Here is a 22,973-nt window from a genome sequence, read left to right as displayed (position 1 = left end):
AGGAGCCATAGTGGTTGTTGAAGGCTCTGCACCAGCAGAAACTACTAGGCCCTCTTGTGAGGAACATGGCCCCTCTCCGGAGGAAACAAGTCAGGGTTCTCACTCCCAGGCCAGTTCTACTCCTGCATCTTCTCCTCCATTTTCAGTTGAGCCCTTGGACACTCTAGTCCCTGAGATAAGGTCTAGTGATGAGGAGGATCAAGACAATATTCCTCTTGATGCATTCATAGTCAAGCGAAGGGTAGTGATCGTTCCCGAGTCTTTTACTAAGAGACCTACTACCTGGCTGCAAGCAAATGTAGCTTATGAATCTGCCCTTCAAAAGAGCAGAAAGAACAGCAAGAAGAAAAGTGGAGACTGGTAAAAGACAATGAAATACTGTATGATAAGGGTGTTCCTGTGGTGGAAGTTGAGGAGGAAACAACAGAGGAACCTAGTTCGTTAGTGAGAAGGTCCCGGAAGAAGAAGCAATCTGCTTCAGTGGAGAATGTTACAACCCCCAGTTCAAAAGTGAAAGATTTTGTGAGTGAACCCTCAGTTTCTGATGAGGATGTGTTGGTCAAGTCTAAGGGAAAAGAAAAATTAAGTGGTGTGAAGTCTGGCAAGAGAAAGTTGGAACCTGTTTCTACGAGAAGGATGAGAAGCGAAACTAGTACTGCTTCAAAACGATTAAGGCACCAAAAGGTCCTGCTGGGTGTGAGCACGTGATTTTTGTCATACATGAAAATAACTCCTAAAAATAGACAAAAAATAGTTGTCATTAATTTTAGGAATTTTTCTTTATTTTGCATTTCATGCATTTTTAATATTTTTAAATCATAGAAAAAATCCTAAAAATTGTCATTTTTACATATTTAACTTTTAGCCTTTAAAATTAGCATTTTTCTTTAGTTTTAAGTTAATTAGTTGTTTTAATGTTAAAAATAAATAAAAAATTTTAATTTCTACAAAAATAGATTAATTTAGGATTTTAATTAATTAAAGAGAAAAAAGGAGAAAGGGAAATTAGGAAGAATATATGTATGTCTTGTTTCTTTTAAAATACTTGGCTTGGGCCAATTTCTAAAAAAAAAAAAAAGGGCCCAATTTCCCTCTTTCTTGCCCAACCCAATACCATACCCAAATACCCATTACCCTTTACCCTAGTCCCTCACATAAAAGAAGACCTAACACACTAAAGAGAGATCAGATTTTTCCATATTGAGACCTCTTGATAACAAAAACGGCGCATCTGGGAGTTTTGAGGCTTCTTCTCCATTTTCCATCGAGAACCAAAAGAAAACAAAAAACACACCTAAGGAAAGAAAAGAGCTCCAGCAGCTGCTCCTTCTTCTCCCTTTGACCACACCAAAAATCGCAGCAAACCAGCTACGAAAAATAGCAGAAACGCGGCTACAAATCAGCATAAAAACTCTCAAGAATAGACCAATGTTACGACTGTTCCATTTCTTCCCTTCAATTTCGAATTTTTGCTTCAAAATGGATTTGAGTTAGTCAGAATTTGAGGTATTCGGGTTTGATATTGGCGAAAGCTTCTTGTGAGCTTTTTCTGGGTTAGAAGCGAGTCTGAACTCTATTGTTGCTTTGCTCCGCTGTTGCTCGTCTCTACTATTGTTGTTCTCGGCACTTTGTCGGGTTTCGTTTTCCTATGCATTTTGTGCGTTGCTGAAGGTTTTGAATCAATCTTGAAAAGGAAATTCTCAAAGGTGCACTTCAATTTCATTATGTGTATTTAATCCACTGAATATCTCGTGCTTTGTGTTTTATTGTTTGTCTAGTTAATGAATAACTTTGCTTGTTTAAGCTTTCAAATGTATGTTTGGATGGATTTACTGATTGCTCATGGAATTTTGCTTCAATTATTAATGTTATTGTTCACCGACTTTAATGATGGATAATGGTTTGTTTGCTTACTTTAGTGATTTGAGTTGACCAAAAATCTGACAATCAATTAATTTAGCATTAATAGCCTTTTTGGGAAGAAACGTAAATCTTTTGCTAAAATTTTGAAGCTTTAAGACGTCAATTTGTTGTCCAATATTTGGATCTTTGAATATTTTCCATATAAAGTAAATTTGGATTAAGCATTAGGTGCCTGGGATTGAATTTTTACAAGTATTTGGTTGCAGTACAAGCAATCTGCAATTTTTAGATAATTTTCAACTTTGAGAAGAATGCCTTGCTCTCTAGAGCAATTACTTTAGTTTGTTTCAATAGATGGCGCAAGGCGCTAGAAATGGACCCCAAGATTTACAATATATGGGGTTCAATTCTGGGATTTTACCACATTTCATTTGATCTACTGGTTTCAAAGTCAACTATTTGCCTTACTTAGTAATTTTCTTAACCTATATCTATAACTCTACATTAGTACTTCAAACTGACAAATTTCACACCTAACCCACATTCTTTTATAATCTGTGAACTTCCCCATTCAATCTTAAATTTAGACAAGTAAATAATTCATGAACATCGTAGTTTGCTTTAGGCGCATTAATTATAATTATCACAGTTATTACTAAAACTCGGGTGCGCATTTATGTGACCCAAATCCAAATCCTAACAACGTTATATAAAATGTGTCGCGGGCTGCGGGTGCATTTATGTGACGCAGTTCAAAACATATTTTATGTGACGTTGAATTATTCTTAAAATTAATTAAAAGCGGTTAAAGTTTTAAAATGCACATAGGTTTCAAAGATGTATTAAAATCAGATAATAGGTCAATTGTAATAGTTGAGCGACCATGCTTGAACCACGAAACTCGGGAATGCCTAACACCTTCTCCCGGATTAACAGAATTCCTTACCCGGATTTCTGATTCGCAGACTGTAATACAGAGTCAATCTTTTCCTCGATTCGGGATTTGAAACCGGTGACTTGGGACACCATAAATTATCCCAAGTGGTGACTCTGAATTTAATAAATAAATAATCCAATTTCGATTGTCACTTTAAGTTGGAAAAAACTCCCTTACTCCCTTCTCGGGGGGTGTAGGAAAAAGGAGGTGTGACAGCTCTGGCGACTCTGCTGAGGATCGAACCCAGAATCTCTGGTTCATGGTTCAGAATTCGAGCTTAGAATAATTGTTGTATTTGGCTTTATTTATTATATGATTTTATTCACATGTTTGGGCCTAATGTGCTAAGTGCTGCTTTTTACCGCTTTGATATTATCTGAACTTTATATAAACTGCTACGAAACCCTTCTTTTCTCATCTTCGAGGATGTGCTCGTTGGTCGAGACTCCTTATTCTGTTAGTGTCATATCTTGAAATAAGAAAGAGGCTTGGACAAGTTACTAAGCCGGATGGCCTTTTGGTTCCCGGTACGTAGCCCTCTCCTCGGCTCGAGTTGTCCGCTCGAGTATACAAGTCTAGAACAAATACCCAGGTTTTGAACCTAGAATAACTCAGCTTCATGCCGGATCCCTAGTAGGAACGCTTGTTTGCATCATGTGCACTTGACTTAGGGGACTCAACACAGGGGTTGGGTCCTTCTAGGACAGGTATACCCCAAAAAATAAAAGATCATCCTGATGCATCTTATGTGCTACATGTTGCATTTATTCAAGGGTACAAGAGTCATTTGGCGGACCAATGATAGCTGAGGATAAATGAAGAATTGAAAAAAAAAACAATGAAAAAAGAAAGAAGAAAGAAAAAAAAAAGAAAAAGAGAGGGTGAGTTGTGAAGATAAAGCGAATGGGGCCTAATTATGTTTTCTGTTACATTTTGTTAAGAGAGAGAAAAAAAAGAGAGCTTGAAAAATTTAAAAGATTTTTATACTTTTTCATCATTTTTCAAAAATCAAAAATCAAAAATGGGGAAAAAGAAAATAAAAAAAAAGAGTTTACATGTTTCATCATTTTTCAAAAAAAAAAAAAAGAGAAAGAAAAAAAAACATATTTTCTCTAAATTAGTTGTTATTTTTATTTCTCGCCCGTATCCTATCTGCCCGAACTACGCATACCTGATTCTCGTCTTTCGGGACGTGATATGTAGGCAACCCACATAGGGTCCGATCTTCCTAGTAAATCTTAGGTTCTTGGCTTTGCGGGATCATAGCCAAATTTTGCACTTCTAGCCACCTTTTGGCCAAATAAGCCATTTTGCAAAAATAGCCTCAATCATGTCTTGCATGTGTCTTAGGGAATGTTATTGTCTCACATAGTGCTAGTTTAAATTTTCTCATACAGGTGTGGATCTACTTACTAGAGTTTGAGCATGACAGATACCCCAGGATCACTGCATTCAGGGGCTACTCGAGGAGCCATTTTATGTTTTTGAGTCAATTATTTTTGTTTTATTTTCTAGTCCTGTATAGTAGTATTTAGTCTTTTAGGTGATGTAGAGTTTGTAATAGTCAGGTTAAGTTTGCCGAGTCTTTTGTTATTGTATTTCTTATTTTATATGTGGAAATGTGTTACAAGTCGAAAATCCAGGAAAAAGAAGAAGAAATTTTGCGTTTTTGTTATAAGAAATAAAAAAAAATCTCCTTTGAGATTATTTTTCTTTTAGGCAATTAATATCTGGGACTTAAAATGAATTATTTTTATATTTCTTCTACTATGTTAGGACCAAAATTCAAAAAAAAAAAAAGAATTTTCTTTTAGTACTTCTTTAAAATCCTTCTTTAAGGTATTAATTCCAAAATTCAAAAAGATTTTCTTTTGAGGTGTTTCTTGGGGAAATTAGTGAAAAATGAAAAACAAAATTTCTTTTATTTTCATTCGAACTTTAGGATATTGTACATAGAAAAAAAACATACTTTATCCTTTGTTTATCATTAGAAATTCTTCTTCAGACAATCAAAATTGAAATCCAAAATCATTTTGTTTTATCTTTTTCATTGCTTGTTTCGAAACCTTGCATCAGAATATCAAATGAAAATTCTAAATATTTTTCTGTGGTTCACTCTTTAGATTTTCTTCCTAAAAAAAAGGAATCAAAAAATATCTTTCTCTTCTAGAGTTTTTCCTTAATAGAGTATTTGTTTCAAAGAAAAGAAAAAAAAATCTGTTAAGCTTGAGTTTAAAATAGTTTATAGAACATTAAGTTTAGAAAATTAAAAAAAATATTTGCTTCATTTATTTCTCTTTTCTCAGCAGAGTAGTCATTAAGGTAAATAGAAAAGAAAAAGAAAAAGAAACAGAGAACGTCAGTTTGTTTCCTTTATTCGTGATCTGCCAGAACTACGCAAAGATCTAATTCATGCGGGGTCATGATATGTAGGCAACCTACATAAGGTTCGATCGAATCATTTTTTTATTATTAAAAGGAAAAAAAAAAGAAGAAAAAAGGAAAAGAAAAAGGGGGTGAAGTCATGGAATGTGAGAAATGAGAAGGAAGAAAAAGAGCAATAATCAGAAAGAAAAAGGGGAAGGAAAATGAGCGAGCTAAGAAGTGCAAGAAAAATAAAGAAAAGAAAGGATTGAAATGAACAAATTGGGATGATGCCAACTGACCGCTGTACCCTCGAAGTCATTTTAGAACCGATAACTGTGGCTAGGTGCATTGCACATAAAGTGAGATTATCTTATGTTAAATGCCTTAACGCTAACGTGATGACTTCTTTTTGTTATATTCATAGCAGAAGGGTGGCTGGTTTGTGATTTTTTAAAAGTGGTAACTCTTCTCTACAACATAAGGTCAAAAGGCAATGGCAGACAACAACAAAACTGAGTTGGTTGATACCGGTGCTCGGAAGCAGTTGTTTGAATAGGACAATGAGTTGGTTAAAGAGGTAAAGAGATTAAGACAACACATGGCGGACATGTATCAGACTTGGATGACTGGGAAGGCACCACCGCCGCCACCACCTAGCTTCATAAATGCTACCCTTACCCGAACACTGGTCACAGTGCCAGATGATCCCCCATACTCTCCAGATCCACCCGCTTATCATGGCTTTCCCAACCACCCTAGTAGCTCCATCACTCATCTTCCAATTACCTTTCCCAAAAATTGCCCTCCTGTCTTATCCACCATCCCCAACAATGAACACCCACTCGAAGCTCACGATGCCCAATATTACCCCTCAGAGGTTGCCCACAAGGTTCCCAACTCATACAAGCAGGGCCCGCGGGATGACAATCGTGGTCTTCCATATGGGTTTCTACTTACACAAGTGTTTAAGTTTTTCAAGGTGCCATTGCGGCAAGGCAAGGTAGGATGCAAGAAGCAGACCTTCTCTCAAAAAACTTTGGAAGAATGTGAGTGCATCGAGAAGAATGGGGGGGGGGGTAGGCCGTACATCAACAATCTCTCAGCTCATCAATGCTCAAAATAGTGCAACTGAGGAGATTCGAAGGTTGAAGTCTAGGAACGCTATCCTGGAAGGTCAGAGGCCCAAGGGGCCTCAGAGTCAAATGAGGAGGTGGTTCGTTTGACAAAGGAAAACGCTGCTTTCTGGCACAAGTGGAGAACCTGAAAGCAGAATTGCTCAATGAGCAAAAGTCGGCGAATACCCGAATAGACCTAGTTCTCCAAACCCTTGCTGCAGCTTCCAAGCCCTCTACTCTTAGTGCCCCATAAGCAACCCTTTAAGTGACCAGTTTCTAGATTATCTATTTTTGTTTTTATGACTTGGCAGTTGTGTTTGTTTATTTTGTTTTGATATGGATGGGATGTATCATTATTGCTCCCGGTTTTAACAGTCCAATCTTGCCTTTGCTTTATAAGCAAAGGTATATGTTTTATATATAAAAGCTATCCTCTTTTGTTATCTACATGCTTGTATTCTCTGTTTCTCTTCTCTATCATGTTGTGTGCACATGTGTGGCAAGAGTTAGCTAAGCTATTGATGATAGGCTATGATTACGTATTTTAGTCGATTATTACACTCTAATTTACTGTACTTTAGTTGAGTTTGCGCTTTAATCGCTAGTGTTTTGCACTAACGGTGTGTTTTATGTCTTGTGGGAGTGATTCCGAGCTATATAGATGTTATGGAATGGATTTAAGTGGTTTGGAGCTTTGAAGTCTGAGTAATAGCTCAATAAATTAAGCCGGGATCGCGTTCGGGGATCAACGGATAATAAAACAACAAAACGAAAACTTGAAGAGGCATATTGCGCACTGTCTAGTAAAATAGACATAACGTTTTGCTCAGAATTCCATTTGGGCTTAATAATAAATTTTTGGAAAGATAACTCAAAGGGATACAACTTTTATGTTTTATGGTTTTCGAAATTCCAAACGGAAAAGGGTGAAAAACTGCGGTTACGGTAGGACCGCGGCAGAACTGCGACAGAAGGCAGTCGCGGACAAATGAAGAATCTGAGAGGGTGTTTGGCCGCGGTTCCGGCGTAACCGCGGCAGGATGCGTAAATTTCAGGGACCAAAGTGCAAAATACGGGATTTTAAGCCCTAAACCCTATATTAAACCAAGGAAGCCGGCCAAGAAAAGAATTGGACATATTTTTGACATAGATTTGACCTAAGGAGACAGAGACACAATAGGAGCAAGGCTTGGGAGTTCTTCTACAAGTTTTTTCTTTCCTCTTCCTATTTTTCATTGTTGGTTATGAATTTTAGTATTGTAGTTTTACATACTATTATGAATAGCTAATTTGTTATCTAGAGTTTTGATAGAACCTTTTGTAGGATAAATTCTTGTTATGTTTTTATATAATTGAGCCATAGCTTTTCTCTATTTGTTCAACTACGTTTATATTATGGTTGATTGAAGAGCTCTCAATTAGCTGTGCCTATTTAGTATGCATAACTCGGGAGAGAGTGCATATTTAGGTAAGTGTTGAACAATATCACTCCCAAAGTATAAGAGAGATCTATAACTGCGGGTTTAAAGGCGGGATTAGGAATAACGAAGCCTTGGGTGCGATCTGAAGTGAGCTGTATCAAAAGCCAGCTAGCATAGCTCGGAAGAGTGCGTCTAGTGAATTGTCATGATTACTTGGAAGAGATTTACGGTAATAAGAGTGCCCATGATCGGTAGAGAATACTTAGGCGAAATTATAGAAGACATAGCGGGAAGGATTCCGACAATTGGAGAAATCATAACTCTAGACCTCCTTAATCTTGTCTCTAACTCTTAGTATCTTTAGTTGTTAATTTATTATTTTAATTTGTTAATCAATTAGTTAAACACAAGAATTTAAATATCTATAAGTTAGGAACTGTTCAAGCTTGTCTTCTTGGTAATAGTGAACAGTTGTAGCTAAGCCTTAGTTCTCTGTGGGATTCGACTCCGGACTTGTAAACCGGATTATATTTGCAACGACCGCATTGTCCTTTTTATAAGTCATAGTTGGGCGTGATCAGCTATACTTATTTATGCTGTTTGCCTGCTTGTGTATTTTTAATGATGCCTAAAGGGGGAAGTATAATTGAGATTAAGGGGGAAGCATAAAGTCAGGGGGAACTTGTGAAGTTCTTGTTACTTCATCTGGTTATTTCTGCTCTAAATATATGTTATCAATGTCTAAGTTTGTCATTATCAAAAAGGGGGAAATTAATGGATTTTCAATGTCTTTGCCTTATGTTTTGATGATCTAACAAACTTACTATCAAGAACCAGATAGGGAACCCAACATACTTGGTACACATTGCTAATGAACAGATTCCAGCCAGAACTCCAACTAATGTGAATTGCTGCAAGTGTAGAAAATAGAGAAACAAGATAGGGACCTGATCCCTTGTGTTTCCCTAACAGCAATATGAAAGTCAACTGCGCACAGCTGGAAAGTGACTGCCACAGAAACAGTGCAGCAGTTTTGCAGTCACTTGTCCTTTGACCAACGAAGTGCTTACATCATTCCAGTGATGTCATGAAAGGTGTATTAACAAGAGCATTATAACAAAACATCACTTGAACATTTGAGAATTCACATCAAGCATTCAAGCCTTCTGCAACAGTGAACTTAATTCTCAAGTGCCTGAAGAACAAAGTTAAATGCTACTACGGACCAGTTCCTAAATCCAGTATTTTATTGTCCTTAGTTGAGTTGTAACTTTGTAATTGTTCTTATTGTAATTCCTAAATTGCTTAGCTAGAAGCGTTACTTAGGAACCCCTTTGTAAAACCATAAACTCTTTGTGTTTGTGTCGTGACGAGAGTTAGTCATGAGTTGAAGTCTTTGTAATAGGTGTATTGTAAAGTGGCTTTTAATAAATATATTACGAGTTAGTGAGGGATTAAGAATTTAATTCCTAGATTGCATAGGTTGTAATCTAAAAATTGCTCATACTGAAGTTGAAATCCTACCAGTGTAGGTCGTGATTTTTTATCCCCTTGAGCAGGAATTTTTCCACGTAAAACTCCCTATTTTATTTACTTACTGTTTTATTAGTGTTCTCAGTGAAAACTCATAAAGAACCTGGTACTCTATAGTTTGATGGACTCATATAAACTATTACTCTAGCTTCTAAATCTTTTCAAAATTAGCTGCTGTTTTCACACTTTATTCTCTCCTCCGTCCAACTGTGAATAGGATTGGTCAGCATACATTACGGCGACAAAATACAATATACAGAGTGTTGCACATTTCTGTTCGAATATGGACCTCAAAAACCGCAGAAAATAAAGCCATATATTTCTGGCACACTCAATACTAATAATTTGATAAATTTATTTCCTCCTATTTTTCCTGTCCCTTTTTGTTCTTTTACACATAATGATAAGTTTGTTAACGTAAGGACGCTACTTATTAAGTTTTTTCCTTATAAGAAAAGCCAAGATAAGAGAGAAAGAATAAAATGATACTCTTCAAATTGAATCTTGTGTTTCTATGTATTGTAGTGTGACACTTTATTGTTACCTTATTAAAATATGAATCAGAATCATAAGCATCGGACAGGTGGGTTTCTATTATATTTATTCAATTTATAGTGATATTTTTGGCTTTTTTACTTAAGCTATAATTTGGATGAAGTGATTTTGAGTGCACTAAAATTTCGATTTTTGTCAAAAATTATCTCATTGGATATAGAGTCAAAAATCGTATCCCGAATTCTTCTTGACTGTGATCATCCGAATCAAGAAAAATGGGCCAATTACTATCTAGAAGGGAAAAGAAAAAAATATCCATTGGTCATTTAGAAAATTATTATTTTTTAAAATGACGAAATTTTTTGTCTTTACCAGGGTGTCCCATTGGATATATCTGCTAGAAAAAACAAAACCGTCAAGCAACCTCTATTATTTTAAATAGTTCACATCCTTCTACTGGTCCCATACTCCTATTCTTCATATTATTACCAATAAAAGGGATGGCTTTATTCAAAGAATTCCATACATTATTTATTAGCTTTTAACGAATTAGTAAAGGAACTCGAAAAGGGTAACATTATGTTTAATTCATGAATTATTATTAATAAAACAATGGAAACATATTTATAGAATGATTATATTAGGAAGAATTGAGTTAAAATGCATGAAAAGCTTGCTTATACATTATTGGATCTAGACTAGATTATGGTCAAGGGTGTTGTATACTATCACCAGACACAAGCCGTGAAATCTTTGAATTTAAACCATGCAATAAATGGATACATTTCCCACTAATTAAAAAAAAAAACAAGATTCATTATTTTTTAATATAACAATTCATTGAAAGGTCAACTACAACCAAAAGAGTTCTCTTTAAATAGAAACTGTGCGTATTGAGAGTGAAAGGACTAAATAAAAGGCAGAGGTGTAGTTGCAGTAGTAGTAGTAGTAAGCAAGAAAGAACATGAAGATAACAATGGGGGCAAACTCTGCCCTTTTATGTCTCCTTTCAGTTCTTTTTATGTTATTGCTTAGTCCCACATTTGCCATTAAAAAGGTAATTAAGCATGTATTTTTTTTTTTTCAGTTTTAGTTCGTTTCATTGTTTACACAATTACTATTTGGAAATATTAATAATGATTCAATGTGATTTATGTATAGTCATATGTGGTGTATATGGGCGCACATTCACATGGAAAAGAAGTTTCATCCATTGATTATGATAGAGTAAGAGATTCACATCATGAGTTTCTTGGATCATACTTGGGAAGGTAATTACTTAGTTTTTTTCTTTTTAAGTAAAATTAATTCCCTTTGATTTATGTGAAGTCAAGAATCTTACACGTTGAAATCTCAACAACAGCACTGACAAGGCAAAAGAAGCAATTTTCTACTCTTACACTAAACACATCAATGGCTTTTCTGCCATGCTTGAAGATGATGAAGCAGTAGAAATTGCAAGTAAGCTATCTGGTGTAGTCTTGTTATTTTCTGTAAATTAACATTCAGATTCCTGCCGCTTAGAGTTTTTTCCTACCAGGGCTCGAATTCGAGACCTAATATTAAGAATGTATTCTGGTAAAGCTCATGTGTTATGAATGTTGTGGCAGCGGTACACAAAGCATCTCACATTTATGCAAGGTCTGGAAAAGAATCGCACCCCTGTCAATATAATTTTTTTTTGTTTTGCAGAGCATCCCCAAGTAGTATCAGTATTTCTAAACAGGGGAAGAAAACTACACACAACAAGATCATGGAACTTTTTGGGATTGGAGAATGATGGAGTTATACATCCAAGTTCATTATGGAAGAAGGCAAGATTTGGAGAAGATACAATTATTGGCAATCTTGATACTGGTAATATTTTTTTATTCACTATTTTATACTCAATTTACAGATTCCAATTTTTTGTGTTAAGTCAGATCCAAACTTCTGGTCCTTTTCATGTTTGAATATTATTCTGCCAAATTTTCAACTATTTTCTCTTAGTTACTCTTTAGTCGAGAGGAGGGGAGTCTTGGAGTAACGGTAAATCCGTGTGACCCTATAGTCACGTGTGGAATCAGCTACTGATGTTTGTATCGGGTAAATTGTCTACATTATACCCCGGGACCATTATACTATTGGGGTGCAGCCTGTTTTTACTGTTTAGTCAAGAATAGGCATGTGAAGAAAATTGAGCTTGCAATAAGTTGCGCTTAGATCCTTGACTTTGCTGATGTAAAAAAAGTTTTCTTCTGTGATCCCATAATTATGATAAGGACCTTGTTGGAAATTTGCATGATTTGTCTTGATAGCAATAAACTATAGTTTAATATTTGATATTTCAAGATCTCATTAATCTCCTTGCCTTGGCCAACCCACTTTCACATATAACAAAATATTATTTATTTGACAGAAGCTTCCTTTTTGAATCATGTCTGCACCTTTCAGTAGTTGAAAGAGTAAGCATTTGAGAAGTATATTATTTTATTCATCTTTGGGTTGGTTGGGTCAATTAGAGAATATTTTAGTTAGAAACTTAGAATTGAAATTAGTATTCTGATTGTCTGAAAATGGGAAAGTTATTTTGCTTTCTGTGCAATCCTAGGCAAAGCCATGTTGGGAAACTACTAAGCAATCTAGAAGCTAATACCTGCATTTATTTGATAAACAATGTTCATAAAAGTTGAGGAAATTCAATATTTTTTTTCATGTTGTTCAATTATCGATATAGCTTGTGTTGTCCTAGCACAGACAAAGGCCTACATACTAGTGGATTGGTGCTGTCACTGAAAACAAAGTACAAGTTGGAAAACAAAAGCAGAATTATAAGAACAGAATATGTGGGGAAAAAGCTTAGGTTCTGATGCCCTTACCTCAAAAGATGGATAATTTCATCCTTTCCTCTTTTTCTTAATTAGTCAACCTTTTGCAGTTACCAATTCTCATACTATAACTTTTCCCCTTCAACCGCTCAACTTCATTCTATTTTTTGTGTCTGAAATCCATGATATATGACATTGTTGCAATCAAAAAAGTAGTCCGGTACACGAAGTATCCGTATTCATGCAGGCTCCGGAGAAAGGCCATACCCCAAGGGGTGTGATGTAGGCAGCCTACCCTGATGCAAGCATCAATGGCTGATTCCACTGTCTGAACCCGCTTATAGGTCGTACAGTGAGAACTCTACCGTTGCTTCAAGGCTCCCCTTCACATTGTTGCAACAATAAGGGATAAAATTAATCTTTATGCTTAATAGTCCACTCACTTGGAAACTGAGTTAGACTAAATATAACAGTAAGAGTGCATTATTGATTAACTTTCTTTACTACATTATGTTCGAGCCGTGAAAACTACCATTAATGCTTGCATTAGGGTAGGCCGTTTACATCACACCCTTGGGATGCGGTCCTTTCATAGATCCTGAGTGAATGCGGGATGTTGTGTGCGACAGCTGCACTTTCTTAACTACATTATGACTTACTGCTGCTTATCTCAATGCTCAACTTTTTGTGTGATATGGGTGTGGACCAGGTGCCTGGCCTGAATCAAAAAGCTTTATTGATGAAGAATTGGGACCAATTCCATCAAAGTGGAGAGGAATTTGCCAAAATGATTCTGATCACACCTTTCAGTGCAATAGGTACTGTTTCCCTCAGTCCACTTTTTTCTTTTACCATCTTATCTGCACAGCTCGGCAAACAGAATTTTGCACTTTAGAACTTTCTGTTCACTGACATTGTACCCTCCGAAATTTCAACCATACATCTTTCTTTATTTTTCTTTTTTTTAATAGTTTGTAAGTTTTGGACAACACAAGTAATTCTAAATTGATTGTTAATCTGTTCCCTAAGTCACCAATCCGTGATAAAATTGGCTTAAGTAGTTAAAAAAGAACCCTACACAAAGCAAGGAAGAAAGCAGAATAAATTAACATGTACATCCGTTTAGGATATGGATTCTACATTTTAGTATTGGAATGAAGATTTTGACATTGAAGTTATGTTCATCTTGAATAAAGGAAGCTAATTGGAGCAAGGTACTTCAACCAAGGATACGCGACTCTAGCAGGATCTCTAAATTCAAGTTTCAACACACCACGAGACACGGATGGACACGGTTCCCACACATTGTCCACAGCCGGTGGAAATTTTGTTCAGGGAGCAAGTGTTTTCGGGTATGGAAACGGAACAGCAAAGGGTGGATCACCAAAAGCAAGAGTAGCAGCTTACCGAGTTTGTTGGCCTCCAATTATGGGCAATGAGTGCTTTGATTCAGATATCTTGGCTGCTTTTGATATGGCAATTCATGATGGCGTGGACGTGCTTTCGGTATCACTTGGAGGAGATGCTGGAGCATATGTCAATGACAGTGTTGCTATTGGTTCATTTCATGCTGTTAAGCATGGCATTGTTGTAGTCACCTCTGCTGGTAACTCTGGTCCTGGTCCTGGTACAGTATCAAATGTTGCACCTTGGCTCATAACCGTTGGCGCGAGCACTATGGATCGTCAGTTTCCCAGCTATATCATCCTAGGAAACAAAAAGCAGTACAAAGTAAGGTTTTCTTTTCCTTCTCTTGTGCACTATTTTACTGATAAAGATGTATAGGAGGTGTAACAATTTCTGTTTATATATATGAATTGTTGAATCCGAGGTGTAACATTCTTCAATTTTACTGTATATTGTTTTCTTGATTTTATGAACTGAGAATATATTTGACAGGGAGAAAGTCTTTCAGTTGAAACACTGCCCAAAGGCAAGCTCTTCCCTATTATAAATGCTGCTTCGGCAAAAGCTCCCCATGCTTCAACCGACGATGCGTGAGTATAATCATCTTACTTCACTAGATCTTACTACAACTAAATCTGAGAGTTTGTTGACTGACATTTACTTTTTTCTTTTTCTTGTTTTACTGCAGACAATTATGCAAAGCTGGGGCACTGGACCCTAAGAAGGTAAAGGGAACTATTTTAGTTTGCCTAAGAGGAGATAATGCAAGGGTTGACAAGGGACAGCAAGCTGCTTTGGCTGGTGCAGTTGGAATGGTTCTAGCAAATGATTATGCGTCTGGGAATGAAATTATTGCTGATCCTCACGTCTTACCTGCTACGCAAATTAGTTACACTGATGGACTTGAACTCTTCGCTTATGTTAATTCAACAAGGTAAAATAACTTATGGATGGATTTTAACTTATATACACTGATAGTATAAGGACCGGACCGTATCTAACAACGCCACTTCATTTTCTTTTTTAAACGCTTTATGCAGGACACCTACAGCTTCTATTACACATCCAAAAACTCAACTTGGAACAAAGCCAGCTCCAGTCATGGCTGCCTTTTCATCGATAGGGCCAAACACTGTTACGCCAGAATTTCTTAAGGTTTTACAACAAATTCAACATTGTTATTTTTTAGTTTATTAGCATGATGTCCTTCATTGGGTCATTTATTTGGTATTATGTTTGCAGCCTGATATTACTGCTCCAGGAGTGAGTGTAATCGCTGCCTATACTGGCGCTGAAGGTCCAACAAATCAAGATTTTGATAAACGTCGGGTTAAATTTAACTCAGTTTCAGGAACTTCTATGTCATGTCCTCATGTTTCTGGTATTGTTGGTCTTCTGAAAACCCTTTACCCTACTTGGAGTCCTTCTGCTATTAAATCTGCAATTATGACCACTGGTAAGAACAAAATAACCTTTTCATTTACACATTTGAATATATTACATAAGTTCCTAATTGTTAAAAGTTGTAAAACGCGCATTTTCTGAGTCTCATGAAACTTTTTATCTGGTTTTAGTTCTGATTCTGGTGCCATGTTATTTTTTTGTGGACAGCGAGAACACGAGATAATGCTATAGAGCCAATGTTGAATGCTAGTTACATCAAAACAAGTCCATTTGCTTATGGAGCAGGGCATGTACGGCCAAACCGTGCCATGGACCCTGGTTTGGTGTATGACTTGACTATCGATGATTATTTGAGCTTTCTCTGCGCTCAAGGCTACAATGAAACTCAAATCAAGACATTTACACAAGGCCCTTTCAAATGCCCTGAGCCGATTAATTTCATTAACATGAACTTACCCTCAATTACAGTACCTAATCTCAATGGTTCAGTTACTGTTACTAGAACTTTGAAGAATGTTGGATCTCCAGGTACATACAAAGCCTGTATTCGTCGCCCCATTGGAATTTCAGCTGTTGTTGAGCCAAATAGTCTTGAGTTCAAGAATATTGGTGAGAAGAAATCATTCAAGCTTACTCTGAAGGTTAAAGGATCTAAAGGTCCAAAAGATTATGTATTTGGCCAGTTAATTTGGTCATACGGTAAGCACTATGTTAGAAGTCCCATTGTAGTAAAATCCACATAGTTAGGTTCTTTAGATTGTTACAAGTAATTAGTTTAGTGGGAAGTTAATTCACTGAATTATTTCTCCTGCCCAGCAAAAAGAAAGAAAGTAATGTGTAGCTCTTGATGGAAAATCTTTTAGGTACAGTTCAATGTTATCTGAAGATATCCAATTGTTAATTGTGAAATGTCGACTGAGAAACAACACGCGATGAATTCTTAGCTGTGAAACTAGTAACACTGTTTATTGTCAGCTTTGTTTTAAACAATGGTTTTCATATACCATAAATGCGATGTATACATGAAATTTGGTGCACAGTTCATTTTACCTCAATCTATTGGAACAGCTTACAAGTTTTTGTTCCTTAACAATGCATTGTGAATATTTATTGATGGATTGCGACTAATTGTCTTATAGTGGACATTAGAATCGAACAATTAATTAGGCAAGACTTAGGGCTCATTTGGTACAAAGGATAAAAGGATAATTAATTTCGAGATTAAATTTAAGATGATTTTATTTCATATTTGGTTGGGATAAAATTGCAGTGTAACTAATTTCGGGATAATTTTGTAGTGATAATATTATCCTCGTAGGAGGGTGGGATAACAATCCCGAAATAACTAATTCCAAGATAATTAATCATGTGATATCTTGTTTCCAACCAAATGACTCCTTGGAGTAAGCAAAACAAAATATTCTAATTCATGCTTGGTGGCATATGGGTGGTTAAGGTTGGCATCCCAGATATTGAAAGCATGATTGGCAGGGGCGAGCTCGGCGGGTTCGGTTGAACCAATAGCTTTTGCTTAAACAGTGTATTTGTGTTAAGATTTTTAATAAATTTAGAACTCAATTATTAGCAATTGAAATCGTTGGTCTAAAACCTATAAACTATAAAATTGAAATTCTGGCTCCGAGCCTGATAATTCGTGTATAAATCCTAGTTACAAAGATCAGTATGAAGTAAACTGACGGCAATGAAGAAATTGCAGAATGATTATCGAAATTCATTGAAAAGCTGTAGCGTGGAATTATGTATAATGATCATACACATAAAGGAAAAAAGGAAATCTTGCTTTTCTTCTGTACGATGAGGGCAAAACAGATATGTGAAGGAAGAGCTCTTCATAGTCTACAGTATACGAATGATATAGCATTGGACTTCCTGATTTTGATGCTGTGATTGGAATTTTCAGCACAATGTGGCAATAGCCAATGGATCTCATCCCATGACCATACTCAAATTATTGTAGGCCTAGGTAGAAATTTGATGCAGTCTGATTGTTAAACCATTTTGGAACTCAACATATGGATATGCAATGGGTTGTTCACCTTCTTCTACATCCCATCTACATAACATGTCACCATATTTAGCACAATAAAAAAAAAACTTCTAATGAAAATTTTAACTACGGAAAATAACAAAAACCATACAGAATATGTTCACAACACATCATTGATCATATATGTTGTTCGAACTCTTCAAAATACTACCATGCTCGTGTCAAATTTTTCAAAAATATACTACTTTTGACATTATTAAAGAGTTTGAGCAACACAGCTGACCACCAAAGAAATGGCAAGAAATTTATATTAAATATTTACCTGTACTTTTGTACGAGGTGGTGGAGGAAGAATGCTACCTCAACCTTTGCAAGTTCAAATCCAGGGCAACACCTTGACCCTCCCCCAAAAGGAGTCAGTTTCTTGCATATTTGTTCATCGCTCTAAACATTTAATTTTTATTGCAAAAAAAAAAAAAAAAACAAGAAAAAGAGAGTTAACAGCTTGACAACGAGCCTTAAAAGAAAGAAAGGTGAATAAGAAGAGAGGCATGTGGCTTTGTTTAGAGGGGGATATGGGTTAATTAACCCTTTTGTTGCGACATAATCACTTCTCATAACTTAGATAAAGGTTATTTTCTTCTCTAATTATCATATATTTTTTTAAACTCAAATAATTATCACGTGTCTTATATTACTGACGTCGAAAGTCCACAATGACAAAGATCTTGACAAATATCAAAATGGGATTTAACTAATTATATACAAAAAATTTACTGTATCTTTATAATTTGACCTGTAATGTACTTACTACTCCTACTTTTTATTTATTTTATTTATAAAAGAAAATTATTTGCAATTACTTTATTCTAATTGTATAAATATTCTTTATACTGTAATATAATTACCTCCCATCTCCAAGGATTAAACTGGAGGGCATTTGCATGAACTGATGGGTCCAAGTGAACTGCACTAAATACTGGTAGGACCTTCCAACCCGCTGGAATCACACAATCTACAATCATAATTTCAACAAAAAGAAAAATTCATTCTTAAATGTCAAGCACAATTTAATATTATCTTTATTATAAAAAATAAAATAGCTTCTCTTCTTTTATAGCAATACATTTGAAGAAAAAAAAAGTAGAATTGTACAATGCTAATAAAGGCTCATGCATGCATAATTAGGGATAAACAATTTTTTAAGTATTGGACCATTACAGGTCAACACAGACCTCTAAATTTGACATCTTTAAGGGCCTTTCGGTGCACAAATTTGACAACATTCCCATATCTGAGAGCTTCATTTATTACCTGTATTTAATAAGAAAATAAATTTAAGTTAAAAAAAAACTATTAATAAAGATAATAAAGTCTAAATATTTATAATATTCAGTAATCATTGCAGTCTGCGCATTCTCTCCACCTTTTGAGTGAAGTCCATCTTCTTGTAATCTTCCCAATTCAATAACTCTTCCTTTTTCTTCATGCTTCTTACGTTATGATGCTCTACCTACATTAGTTTTTGCAATGAGAGTTGAAAAATCAAGAGAGATACGGCAAAACTAATGATTATAAAAATGCAAAGATTTTTTTACACTAATCTATTAGGTAACTACTTCTTCCGTTCTAGTTTATGTGAACCTATTTCCTTTTTGGTCAATTCCAAAAAAGTGACCCCTTTCTAAATTTGGAAACAATTTAGCTTAAACTTACAATTCTACCTTTAATGAGAAGTCTTTATAACTACACAAATACTCTGGCCCCTTTTTGACTTATTTAGGACCACAAATTCCAAAAATCTTATTTTTTTATAAACTCCGTGCCCAGTCAAACAGGTTCACATAAATTCGAATCCTATTTAAGAAAAAAAGAAGACTTTTGAAATTTGTGGTCTTAAACAAGTCAAAAAGGAGCCCAGAGTATTTGTGTGGTTATAAAAGATTCTCATTAAGGGTAAAATTGTGGGTAGAATTGTAAGTTTAAGCTAAATTATTTCCAAATTTAGAAATTGGTCATTCTTTTTGGAACGGACCAAAAAAGAAATAGGTTCACATAAACTGGAACGGAGGAAGTATAAACTTTATATATTTGAAAACGATGTAAAAATTACTATAAGTCACAAAACTTAGTAATTCAAAATATTTAAAGGCATATTCAAAGAAAAACTCGTTTGACTCTTGAAATTTAAATGATGTCACATAAATTGGAACATATGAAATACTTATCATAGAAATTTGAAATTTGAATGATGTCACATAAATTGGAACATATGAAATACTTATCATAGAAATTTGTACGTAATTAGCTTTAAAATGGTCTAATATTGTGCAAGTATATAGGGATAAATGCATGTAATTACCTTGAGTTGATCAAGAGCATTTTGTGATTGACCAACAAAAAATACAACCATTGCCATTAGTAACGAAGTGGTCTCGTAACCACCTAGTAAGGAATCTAGAACAAAGCTAACTTTTTCATCTTCAGATAAGGTATCAAGACAAAGAAGTATCTCAAGAAAATCATTCCTTTTTCTATCATCACTACAGCAGCTTCCACCATCATTTATTCTTCTTCTTTCCTCTATAATTGCTTTGACAGTAGAAGATATTCTACTTCTAGCCTGTAAAGAAGAAGACGTCATGGCCAAAAAAAAAAGTTGAATTTCACATGCCTACTTTTAATCTTTTGCAACAAAAGCATATCTAAAATAAAAAATGCCTATGCTTTTAATTTTATTAAGTAAAAGAATAAAGAGGACATATTGATAAGTAGATGAGGAGAACCTGCACAGCTCTTGCATATGGAGTTCCAGGTACGTAGAGTGGTAAAGAAATTAGCCCTCTCATAAATGCTAAAAAATCTTGAAGAATTGTTGCACTTTGTGGATCTTCTGGAGTTAATCCAAGAACTTGCTTCACTATCACATTGAATGAAAACTGCACACAAGAAACCAAAATTATGTAATAATTCTAAATAATAATTGCGATCAAAACTTTCCAACACAAGTTTATTACTAGAGTATAAATTCTATGTACTACAACAATAATAATAACCTACGCACTATATTCCCACAATTGGGATATGAGAAGGGTGGCCCTATCTTATGGCAGAGAGAAAGGACGTTTCGGTAGAGTACAATAACAACACAATGTAACTCGACAAGTAGAGTTTGGGAGGGTAGTATGACTTTACTCCTACTTTTTGAAGATATATAGAAAGGTTGTTTGGTAGACCTTCAGGAACAGTGAAGGAAATCAACAAACAATAGCAAGAATAAATGATGCTACTTAAGAAGTATTGATCAATAACCAAGAATAAATGATACTGTAACATGTTATAACGTGCTAAATTATATTGTCAGTGCATATATAATTTTTACCTTCCTTGACTCCTCCCAGAAGCTGACTTGTTTTTTATTTTTCCAAGACTGAAGAATCTGAATGGCTGATTTTTCAACATCATTAATAAACTCAGGTTTAGATTTGATGGTGCTGATGAGTGATAAAGAAACATTCCTAAGCCTTTTGTGTGTGTCACCAACAGCCACAAGCAGTGAAACTTTGCCAAGAATACCATGGATTGGTTTTGGGTAGCTGCACTGAAATAACTTATCTTCATTTTGTAGTATGAAATAGTTAAGGTCCTGGTCACAAGAAACCACCGTTGGAGAGAAAAACAAATGGGATTTGAACACTTTCCCATACCTGATCAAAAATCAAATTGTACATGCAAAAATAATGTTTAGCACTAATAACAAAAAGGGGTATATATTATTATACTTTCAAGAAACATAATTATGAAGAAGCATGTTACTTACCTAGAACAATGTTCTTGTAGAAAATTTCCAATAGAATTAGAAGGGTGAGGCTTTAAAAATGAAAGGGTTTCTCCTAATAAAGGCCATCCGAAATTGCCCTTGGGAACATGACCAAGCTTAATATTGATGAACAAAGGCCAAAAATGGTTCAAAACTATGCCAAATACAAATCCAACCAAACCAATAACTAATGTCACAACCAAAAGGCTACCTTCAGCCATTGAAATACACTCAATTTTGACTTGGTTTTGTTTGGTTGTAGCAGAAGAAATGTTTTTTTATGAAGGTGGCAGGCAGCAAATTGAGGTTGGGCTTGACCGGCTATATATAGAGGAGAAGGGAGAAGAGTTGTTTATAGTTTGAAGGAGCATTGTGTTAATTTAACGAGAGAAAAGCAAACAGGCTTTTATTTATTTGCGTTGAATATTATAGTCGGCGAAATTAACTTTTGTCAGTTGCATAGGAAATGAAATCAACCTAGTCTGGGATCTACGCATCTACAAAATAGTAGGTACAGGTCATGGATAAAAGATACTGTACCATTTATGAATAAGATTTGACTTATGTACACAATATATTGATCATTTTCTTAAATTATCAATATATTTTTAATATGTTACCAATAGAAAGCAACATCATCATTTAGACTTTGCTAGTGGAGTAATTTTTATGAATAATTATTTGTAAATATTTTTTTACCGAATTTTTATACTATCAGTATTACTTAAGAACTTTAACTCAAATGAATTACCCTAGTGTTACGTTAGAACTTAGAAGCGAAAATTGAATTATAAAAGCTTATTTTTCTTCGGCAATTAATTTTACAAGATTAATTCACTTAATACCTTTCTGGTGAAAAAATCAATTATTAAATATGAACCAGAATAATAACACGTTAAAAAATAAGCTAGCAGATAAATTAGTAACTTCTTTTATTAGATTATCATCTACTTATTGTAGCGTGACAGAAGTGCCATCCAGAGGCCATAACACTTCCTTCAATAATGATGCATTTTACTCTCTCTATCCTAATTTATGTGATGGAGTTCGAATTTTGAGAGTTAAACTCTTAATTTTGATCATAAATTCGGACGTAGAATCTTTAAAGTTTTTTGAAATAAAACTTAATATATATTTTAAAATTGCGCAAGAAATACTATAAATCATAATAACTAACAATTCAAAATATCTAAAAGACACGAAAAATTTGTGGTAAAAATAACTCATTTGTCTGCTGAAATCGGAACTCCACCATATAAATTGGGGCTGAAAGAGTAATAATTACTATATACGGAGTATGATATTTTCTTTCCAACAAACAAAAAAAAGGTAAAGAAAATTAATAAGAGAAATGCACTATATGAAAAATTAATAATCTACTTTTTTTAGTTAATATTGTATTTATGGGTAGTATATAATATTCCAAAACTAAAAATTAGGAGTTTGACATAATAGCAATTGATATGAAACTGCACCTAAAATGTTTCTTCTTTTATTGGCGATTATAGTATATTTTTCCTAGTTCCTGAAACAATTAATTGATTATAGGAATTAAAACTAGTTAGAAAGAATATAAGGAAATAGTTGTTGGGCTTTTTAAGCTTGAGTTAGCTTAAAGAGGATGAATGAGAAATGGATGGAAAATAAAATATTTGAATTTTTCTCCTTGGCAAAGGGACATTGTCCCATATTGGAGGGAAGAAAAGACTTTTGACGGGTATATATGCTATTGCTCTTCTTCTAATTCCTACAGAGTTAAGAAGAAGGCAAGCTTCGCGCTGCCATCATCATCGCTC

The 22,973-nt window shown here is 34.8% G+C and overlaps 2 protein-coding genes across 3 annotated transcripts; one reads left to right on the top strand and one right to left on the bottom strand.

Annotated features, from left to right (window-relative positions):
• The first annotated feature begins 1,187 nt into the window (after nt 1-1,187).
• Nucleotides 1,188-16,258, top strand: LOC107825906 (subtilisin-like protease SBT5.3). 2 transcript variants are annotated; one of them, XM_016652834.2, is made up of 11 exons: nt 1,188-1,706; nt 10,893-11,002; nt 11,095-11,192; nt 11,424-11,588; nt 13,248-13,356; nt 13,735-14,269; nt 14,438-14,535; nt 14,634-14,879; nt 14,986-15,100; nt 15,188-15,401; nt 15,557-16,258. In XM_016652834.2, exons 2-11 carry the CDS (start codon nt 10,908-10,910, stop codon nt 16,090-16,092), a joined length of 2,211 nt encoding a protein of 736 aa, XP_016508320.2. In that variant the 5' UTR covers nt 1,188-1,706; nt 10,893-10,907; the 3' UTR covers nt 16,093-16,258. The 2 variants fall into 2 exon arrangements, with proteins under 2 accessions (XP_016508320.2, XP_016508313.2); XM_016652827.2 differs by lacking the exon at nt 1,188-1,706 and adding an exon at nt 10,627-10,788.
• An 802-nt stretch (nt 16,259-17,060) lies between these two features.
• LOC107825897 (cytochrome P450 724B1) lies at nt 17,061-21,544 on the bottom strand. The gene is made up of 9 exons (XM_016652817.2): nt 21,178-21,544; nt 20,740-21,064; nt 20,144-20,296; nt 19,720-19,980; nt 18,784-18,870; nt 18,593-18,671; nt 18,266-18,372; nt 17,680-17,801; nt 17,061-17,423 (listed from the first exon to the last, which is right to left on the bottom strand). The coding sequence occupies exons 1-9, from the start codon at nt 21,396-21,398 to the stop codon at nt 17,330-17,332; spliced, it is 1,449 nt and encodes a 482-aa protein (XP_016508303.1). The 5' UTR covers nt 21,399-21,544; the 3' UTR covers nt 17,061-17,329.
• Between the last annotated feature and the right edge of the window lie 1,429 nt (nt 21,545-22,973).

Source organism: Nicotiana tabacum, chromosome 10, assembly GCF_000715075.1.
Source record: "Nicotiana tabacum cultivar K326 chromosome 10, ASM71507v2, whole genome shotgun sequence".
Taxonomy (NCBI): Eukaryota; Viridiplantae; Streptophyta; class Magnoliopsida; order Solanales; family Solanaceae; genus Nicotiana; species Nicotiana tabacum.
The sequence above is the reverse complement of the archived record's forward strand: the minus strand, read 5'-3'. Positions and strand labels throughout refer to the sequence as shown.

Excerpts from the sequence above, each read along its gene's own strand:
- LOC107825897 (XM_016652817.2), bottom strand. The coding sequence starts at position 21,398 with ATGGCTGAAGGTAGCCTTTTGGTTGTGACATTAGTTATTGGTTTGGTT. Across the intron at positions 18,871-19,719 it reads ATGCTCTTGATCAACTCAAG|GTAGAGCATCATAACGTAAG; the intron begins GTAATTACATGC and ends AAACTAATGTAG. Across the intron at positions 17,802-18,265 it reads TTAATCCTTGGAGATGGGAG|AGCGATGAACAAATATGCAA; the intron begins GTAATTATATTA and ends TTAAATGTTTAG.
- LOC107825906 (XM_016652827.2), top strand. The coding sequence starts at position 10,696 with ATGAAGATAACAATGGGGGCAAACTCTGCCCTTTTATGTCTCCTTTCA. Across the intron at positions 10,789-10,892 it reads CCACATTTGCCATTAAAAAG|TCATATGTGGTGTATATGGG; the intron begins GTAATTAAGCAT and ends ATTTATGTATAG. Across the intron at positions 11,003-11,094 it reads CTTGGATCATACTTGGGAAG|CACTGACAAGGCAAAAGAAG; the intron begins GTAATTACTTAG and ends TCTCAACAACAG.